Source organism: Hibiscus syriacus, unplaced genomic scaffold (genome assembly GCF_006381635.1).
Source record: "Hibiscus syriacus cultivar Baekdansim isolate YM2019G1 unplaced genomic scaffold, ASM638163v2 tig00110328_pilon, whole genome shotgun sequence".
NCBI lineage: Eukaryota > Viridiplantae > Streptophyta > Magnoliopsida > Malvales > Malvaceae > Hibiscus > Hibiscus syriacus.
In genome coordinates, this window is record NW_024062685.1 from 2445073 (window position 1) to 2453755 (window position 8683).

Sequence of the window (8683 nt, forward strand, 5' to 3'; positions counted from 1 at the left end):
TTCAATTTCTTTCATGTAATCCATACTCGATTTCAGGGACAGAGCTATTCATTAGCTCGGGGCACTGCCCCTAATTTTTTAATCATTAATATATATATATATATATATATAGGGATAACTACCTATTTGGTCCTTCAAGTTTTGATTTATTTTGATTTTACCCCTCTTATATTTTATTATTAATTATACTTTGTCCCTCTTCACCTTCAAGTTTTGGTTTATTTTGATTTTATCCCTCCCATTTTTTATTATTAATTATTCTTTTCCCCCCTTGAACTAGAATCCTGGCATCGTCCCTACTTGGTTTAACAATATTCTTTTTCTCAATAAACTCGGGGTATAAAAGTATTTTATTACATCTAGTCCATAACATCCAACAAAAACCAGGAAACATAATTGACCATAAATCATGTTATTCCACAAATTGACCCGCTTGTTATATATTCTCTCGAAACCAATCCTCCAAAGACAACGAGTTAAACTCTTGGAATGAATTATGCCTATTAAATTACTCAAAATTTTCTTAATCTATTGATAATACAAAACCTGCAGACATAACTACTTAAAATCATGACCACTAAGAAAATTAACATTCCGTGATAGGTTAGAAAATTTAAATTCTTAAAACAAACAAAAAGTGTGATTTGAATACTTATTTACATATAATATCATGCAATTATCTTTAAAGCTAACACTCATAGGTTTAGGTTCCAATCTTTGTATTTTGGTGGCAAAGTAAAGGATGTCATCATACAAAACCTGTACATCCCATCATCACGAGGGAATCTGCAAAAGTGGTTATCAAAATGTCAATCCCAATCTTGAACAACCCTTATACTCGTTCCATCAAATATACGTGTCTTAGCAAGTTGTTTCTCTTTTACAAATGAGGCCAAAACTATGTATATGAGGACTGTCACAAAAGCACATATTCAATCTACTACTCAGCTTGAATATATGCTTAAGAGATAGATCACCCCCTTCTACTGGAAATTCCATGTTTAAGTGGGATTCCCCGGAAAGAAGGAAAAAAACATGTTAGGACCGGTTTGATCTTAGATGGAATATTAGGGATGGAAATGCATAAGGAGATAAGATAAGATATAGAAAAGGAAGAGAAAAATTTCGAAACCCATGTACCTAATTATTCCATTCACTTGGCATGTTCTGAACAGTGCAGGGTTTAAACCAGTATATAAGTAGGTGTATATTGCAACACCCAAAGCACACAACACAAGCAAAACACACAAAGCTACCAAAACCATGGCTCAAATGATGATGGCAGCTGCTAAAGCTCAAGATCATAAACACACCTCGGTGAAGCTTCGGAACGATTCGAAACACGATGTATCCCTAATAAGCTACACGGTTTGGGAAGGAGATCAGGATACAAAATTCCCCAGAAAAATCGTGAATAGAGATGTTACTGAGGTTACTCACAATGCAGGGCGTAAGAACGGTTCAGTCGCTGGTCTCGCATATGAAATGATGAACGATGGCAAAAAGTGGGTTGTTACCTGGAGCAATCCTAGAGGTGAAGACAGCACGGTATGCATGTACTGCAATATTCTTTTATTTAGTTAATTTGTACAATAGATTGAAGCATTGAAATGTATATATTCCGTGGCACATGCAGGTGTACGTTGATATAGTGGATGGGGATATTGATTGGGATCAAATCAAGAAGGATCTTGATAACTTAGGGGATTCGAGTTCTGATGCTGTTAGGTTTGGATACAGAGCTGGAATGGTAGTTGATGATCCACAGGCCTGCTCGCCAATCGTCACTGCTTATATTGAGCCTCGGACCTGAGATGGCTCATCACACTGTGTGGCTGTCCAACTTCAATACCACTACTACTAATAGGACAATAAATTAGACAGCCATTAGATAAGTACGTGTGTCTTCAGGTTGGGGCCTTTCAGAATCATATTATTGCCATGCATGCATGGCTACTACTCTATATATGGATTAAAATAAAACAGAAGGGCCTTTTTCTAGCTGTGTGTGCTTGTGCAGAGAGGGAATTAAATTCATCCCCAGAGAAATTATATCGTTATCAAACTTTTATGCATCTCAGTTGTCTACTGCTGCTGTTGGGTATGATTTTTTTGTTTTTGCTCCATAAGTGAATAAACTTTATTAAAGAGCTAAAAGGAAAATGAAGAATAACAAGATGAAAAAAATGAAAATAATACAACTCCTCAAAATAAAGAGCTTCTATCAATCCCCCTTGGAAGGTATCGGCAAAACTAAAAACTAAACTAAAATTAGGCTTAATAATAAAATAATTGCTCAAACTATATCTCTTTTCCCAAATAAGTGCTTAAAATATTTTTCATCCAGGTGCCTAAAGTTATAAACGTTATCACTTTAGTGTCTGGAACATGTCACTTAATAACCTTTTTAACTGCTATTAGAATTGAGGCACCTTAAATAATAACATTGTCACTTAATGGACTTTTTTAACGTTCGTTAGAATTGAGTCACCTTAAATAATAACGTTTGTAACGTCAGACACCTAAAGTGGTAATATTTATAACTTTAAGCACCTAGATGGGCCGAAAAATACTTCGGGCACCTATTCGAAAAAAGCGGTATAATTTGGATACTTATTTTATACTTAAACCAAAAAAAAAAGTGTGCTTCCCCTCCCATCCCTCCTCTCTCTCCTTTCCTCATTTTAATTTTCATGGCCAAATGACCAAAATTCAAACGGTCGGCCGATGAAATGGCCAAGGGTATGGTTTTCACAGTCAATTACCACGACCGAACAAATGAATTTAAGGGATTGGATATTTGAGATTTTACGGATTAAGAATTGAAATTTTTAGGATTTGAGAATTTTAGGTTTTGAGATGATATTAAGAGTTGTAAACGGTTAGTGGGTGGTCGGTGACGTATGGGTGGTCCGCCACCGGCGAACGAGTGGTCCGCCACCGGCGAACGGGTGGTCGGAGATGACCGACAGTTGGAGTATATGGGACTAAAATAAGAGATTTTAAGAGTTCAGTTTTTTTTGTATTTTACAAAAATATCGGGGTTTTTCAAAAATAAAATATTTTTATGTTTTTTAAATAAACTTTAAAATTTCCAGATTGTGACACGTGTCACGTAACGAGATTTTTTAACGGCTGTTAATACCGAAGCACCCTAAGGGTAACGTTTATAACATAAGTCACCTAAAGTGGTAACGTTTATAACTTTAGACACTTAGATAGACCGAAAAATACTTTCAACACCTATTCGAAAAAAATATTATTTGATAACTTATTTTATTCTTAAGCCATAAAATTAACCTTCCCTCTTTTAAGTAAATTTGAATTTTTTTCACTCACGAACTAAAATAAAATTTAAAAATTTTAATGTGTTTGACACGATTTGATGTTACTTAACTCAACTGAAAAATCATTTAAAAACTAAAATAAAAAAATATAAACATATAGAGTTATAAAAGTAATTCGAGCTTATTACTAATTTTTAATTAAATTATTTATAAAAAAAATATATTAAAAAATTATATATGTATTGTTTACACGTATACTAATGTGTCTTAAATACTAATATTTATAATTTTTTTTAACAATTTAATGGCTAAAAGATCAAAAATTTTTCAAGAAAATATTAACACCCAAAAGTTGAGTGACTATAACATTAACAGTAGATAGGGGTGTCAATGAACTGAGTTTGAATGAATAAAGTTGTTTTTGTGTTTATATGTCTATTTTTGAAGGTGTTCATGTTCGGTTCATATTCGTTTAAACTTCTAATATTTTGGTCATGTTCGTTTATTTATTTTTGAATGTGTTCATGTTTTTTTATTTATTGTTCAAAAACATATTTATTTATATGTTGATGAATATGTTCGTTTCATTTAGCATTCGTTTATATGTTCAATTTTTAATTTTTTACAGTTTCATTCTCAAGGTAAAGAAAAATGGTAAAACTACGCAACTAGTGCTTAAACTCCAAATTTTATCATGTTTTCAGTGTAGTCCATACTTCCACCAATATTTAAAATGTAAAAAGATAAAAAGAAAAGGAGAACCAGGTAAACGAACTTCTAAAAGAGTCATTAAACGAGCTTATAAATGAGTTTGTTTGTGAACATAAATGAACATAACACACCTTTATTCTCATAGACAACAAGTTAAACACTTGGAATGCATTATGCCGAACTAAAGTACTCAAAATTTTCTTAATCTATTGATAATACAAAGTCTGCAGACGTAACTACTTAAAATCATGACCACTAATAAAAATAACATTCCATGATGGGTTAGAAAATTTAAACTCTTAAAACAAACAAAAAGTGTGATTTGAATACTTATTTACATATAATATCATGCAATTATCTTTAGAGCTAACACTCATAGGTTTAGGTTCCAATCTTTGTATTTTGTTGGCAAAGTAAAGGATGTCATCATACAAAACCTGTACATCCCATCCTTACGAGGGAATCTGCAAAAGTGGTTATCAAAATGTCAATCCCAATCTTGAACAACCCTTATACTCGTTCCATCAAATATACGTGTCTTAGCAAGGTGTTTCTCTTTTACAAATGAGGCCAAAACTATGTATATGAGGACTGTGACAAAAGCACATATTCAATCTACCACTCAGCGTGAATATATGCTTAAGAGCCAGATCACCCCCTTCTACTGGAAATTCCATGTTTAAGTGGGATTCCTCGGGAAGAAGAAAATAACATGTTTGGACCGGTTTGATCTTAGATGGAATATTAGGGATGGAAATAGGGTTTCAAATCACGGTCGAGGTCGCGTTTTCGGTTATTTCGGATTTACTGTGATTGCGGCCGTCGCTGGTAACTCGGACGACGGCGAAATCTCTATATTGAGGCTGAAATCACGATCGCGGACCGTTTATTAAAACCCTGGATGGAAATACTTAAGGAGATAAGATAATATATAGAAAAGGAAAAGAAAAATTTCGATACCGATGTACCTAATTATTCCATTCACTTGGCATGTTCTGAACAGTGTAGGGTTTAAACCAGTATATAAGAAGGTGTATATTGCAACACCCAAAGCACACAACACAAGCAAAACACACAAAGCTACCAAAACCATGGCTCAAATGATGATGGCAGCTGCTAAAGCTCAAGATCATAAACACACCTCGGTGAAGCTTCGGAACGATTCGAAACACGATGTATCCCTAATAAGCTACAAGGTTTGGGAAGGAGATCAGGATACAAAATTCCCCAGAAAAATCGTGAATAGAGATGTTACTGAGGTTACTCACAATGCAGGGCGTAAGAACGGTTCAGTCGCTGGTCTCGCATATGAAATGATGAACGATGGCAAAAAGTGGGTTGTTACCTGGAGCAACCCTAGAGGTGAAGACAGCACGGTATGCATGTACTGCAATATTCTTTTATTTAGTTAATTTGTACAATAGATTGAAGCATTGAAATGTATATATTCCGTGGCACATGCAGGTGTACGTTGATATAGTGGATGGGGATATTGATTGGGATCAAATCAAGAAGGATCTTGATAACTTAGGGGATTCGAGTTCTGATGCTGTTAGGTTTGGATACAGAGCTGGAATGGTAGTTGATGATCCACAGGCCTGCTCGCCGATCGTCACTGCTTATATTGAGCCTCGGACCTGAGATGGCTCATCACACTGTGTGGCTGTCCAACTTCAATACCACTACTACTAATAGGACAATAATTTGACAGCCATTAGATAAGTACGTGTGTCTTCAGGTTGGGGCCTTTCAGAATCATATCGTTGCCATGCATGCATGGATAGTTGTAAAATACTACACTATATATGGATTAAAATAAAACAGAAGGGCCTTTTTCCAGCTGTGTGTGTGCTTGTGCAGAGAGGGAATTAAATTCATCCCCAAAGAAATTATGTCGTTATCAAACTTTTACGCATCTCAGTTGTCTACTGCTGCTGTTGGGTATGATTTTTTGTTTTGTTTTGCACCATAAGGGAATAAACTTTATTAAAGAGCTAAAAGGAAAATGAAGAACAACAAGCTGAAAAAAAATGAAAATAATACAACTCCTCAAAATAATGAGCTTCTATCAATCCCCCTTGGAAGGGTATCGGCAAAACTAAAAACTAAATAAAATTATGCTTACGAATAAAATAATTGTTCAAATTATACCTCTTTTTCGGATAAGTGTTTAAAGTTTTTTTCAGCCTATCCAGATGCAAAAGTTATAAATATTATTATTTTAAGTGCTTGGCAGGTGTCACTTAATGAACATTTTTAACGGCGGTTAGAACTAAGGTACCTTAAATAATAAATTTTGTAACGTCAGGCACATAAATTGATAACATTTATAACTTTAGGCACCTGGATGAGAAGAAAAATACTTTAGGCACATATTCAAAAAAATCGATATAGTTTTGGCCCTTATTTTATACTTAAAAAAGAAAAAACGTGCTTCCTCTCCCCTCTCTCCTTTTGTCATTTTAATTTTCATGGCCAAACGACCAAAATTCAATCGGTCAGCCGATCAAATGTACAAGGGGTTGGTTTCCACAGTCGATAACCACGATAGATCAAATGAATTTAAGGGATTGGGTATTTGAGATTTTACGGATAAGGAATTGAAATTTAGAGATTTGGGGAATTTTAGGTTTTGAGATGATATTAAGAGTTCTAACCGGTTAGTGTGTGGTTGACAACATATGGGTGGTTCACCACCGGCGAACGGATGGCCAGAGATGATCGACGGTTGGATTAAATGAGACTAAAATAAGAGATTTTAAGCGTTTAGGTTTTTGTGGGTATTTTAGAAAAAATGTGGGTTTTCTAAAATAAAATATTTTTAAGTTTTTAAAATAAAATTTTAAAATTATCAGATTGTGACACGTGTCATTTAACGAGATTTTTTAACGGTCATTAATACCGAGACACCCAAAGTGGTAACGTTTGTAACGTCAGCCACCTAAAATTGTAATGTTTATAACTTTAGGCACGTGGATAAACCGAAAAATACTTTCGACACCCATTCAAAAAAAAATATAGTTTGAGCAATTATTTTATACTTAGGCCATAAAATTAACCTTCCCTCCTTTAATTATATTTGTTTTTTTTTCACTCACGAACAATGTATAATAAAATTTAAAATTTTTAAAGTGTTTGACACGATTTGATGTTACTTTATTCAACAGAAAAAGCATTTAAAAACTAAAATATAAATATAAATATAAATATATAGAGTTATAAAAGTAATTCGAGCTTATTAATCATTTTTAATTAAATTATTTATAAAAATATTATATTAACAAAATATATATATATATTGTTCACACGTATACTAATATGTCTTAAATACTAATATTTATAATTTTTTTAACAATTTAATGGCTAAAACATCAAAAATTGTTCACGAAAACATTAATATCCAAAAGTTACGTATACTAATATGTCTTAAATACTAATATTTATAATTGTTTTTAACAATTTAATGGCTAAAACATCAAAAATTGTTCACGAAAACATTAATATCCAAAAGTTGAGTGACTATAACTTTAACCGTAGCTAGGGGTGTCAATGAACCGAGCTTGAACGAATAAGGTTGTGTTTATGTTCAATTGTCTATTTTTGAAGTTGTTCATGTTCAGTTCGTATTCGTTTAAACTTTTAATATTTTGTTCATGTTCGTTTATTTATTGTTCACAAACATATTTATTTATATGTTGATGAACATGTTCGCTTCGTTTAGCGTTCGTTTATATGTTCAATTTTTTACTTTTTACAGTTTCATTTTCAAGGTAAAGAAAAATGGTAAAACTACGCAACTAGCGCTTAAACTCCAAATTTTATCATGTTTTTAGTGTAGTCCATACCTCCACCAATATTTAAAATGTAAAAAAGAAAAGAAAAGAAAAGAAAAGAAAAGAAAAGGAGAACCAGGTAAACGAACTTCTAAAAGAGCCTTTAAACGAGCTTATAAATGAGCTTATTTGTGAACATATATGAACAAAACACACTTCTATTCGCATTCTTTTTTTTTATTAAATGAATATAAAATTTTTGTTCATATTCGTTTATTTAGCTTTAAACAAACATAAACAAATGTTATATGAATGGTTAACGAACAATTCACTGAATGATATGTTCATTTACACCCTTAACTATAGTTATGGGTTTGAGCTTGAGTGACCAAATTGTTAATGTCTTAAAATTTAAATTATTAAATTAAAAAAGTAAGACAAATAATAACCTCCTAAAAGTCATAAATTTTAGATCTATTTGGAGCACTCTCTTCCATTCTGCTACAGTCATCCCTTACTCTTTCCTCTAGACAAGATTAAAATGAGATTTAGAATTTATCAAAAAAAAGTACAAAAATGAGTCTCAAATATCTTATTTAAAAAAACTCACTTAGAATGAAATTAAACTCCTAACTCACAAAAAAATAATTTTAATTTTATTTATTTCAACTTGAGAAACCCTAATATATATGTAAACAAGTTACAAGATTGAAGAATAAAAATGATTAATCTTAAAATATTATATATCTATTTTTTTAATAAAAAAGTTTAAACTTATTTTTATTTTAAAAGTATGATGTGATTATAAGATAGTATGTATTTCAAAATTTCTTAACATATTAATAATACAAACCCTTTAAATGCAACTACTTGAATTTATGAGTTCTAAAAAGGTAACATTACAGATTGGAA

General features: G+C 32.2%; 2 protein-coding genes across 2 annotated transcripts; both read left to right on the forward strand.

The window, feature by feature from the left end:
• The first annotated feature begins 1207 nt into the window (after window positions 1-1207).
• Window positions 1208-2060, forward strand: LOC120118760. Its single transcript, XM_039138750.1, has 2 exons — window positions 1208-1548; window positions 1637-2060. The coding sequence occupies exons 1-2, from the start codon at window positions 1264-1266 to the stop codon at window positions 1811-1813; spliced, it is 462 nt and encodes a 153-aa protein (XP_038994681.1). The 5' UTR covers window positions 1208-1263; the 3' UTR covers window positions 1814-2060.
• Window positions 2061-5041: 2981 nt separating this feature from the next.
• LOC120118761 lies at window positions 5042-5837 on the forward strand. Its single transcript, XM_039138751.1, has 2 exons — window positions 5042-5374; window positions 5463-5837. The coding sequence occupies exons 1-2, from the start codon at window positions 5090-5092 to the stop codon at window positions 5637-5639; spliced, it is 462 nt and encodes a 153-aa protein (XP_038994682.1). The 5' UTR covers window positions 5042-5089; the 3' UTR covers window positions 5640-5837.
• The last annotated feature ends 2846 nt before the right edge of the window (window positions 5838-8683 follow it).

Coding starts and splice junctions, on each gene's coding strand:
- LOC120118760 (XM_039138750.1), top strand. CDS start 1,264: ATGGCTCAAATGATGATGGCAGCTGCTAAAGCTCAAGATCATAAACAC. Junction 1,549..1,636: donor CTAGAGGTGAAGACAGCACG/GTATGCATGTAC, acceptor TGGCACATGCAG/GTGTACGTTGATATAGTGGA.
- LOC120118761 (XM_039138751.1), top strand. CDS start 5,090: ATGGCTCAAATGATGATGGCAGCTGCTAAAGCTCAAGATCATAAACAC. Junction 5,375..5,462: donor CTAGAGGTGAAGACAGCACG/GTATGCATGTAC, acceptor TGGCACATGCAG/GTGTACGTTGATATAGTGGA.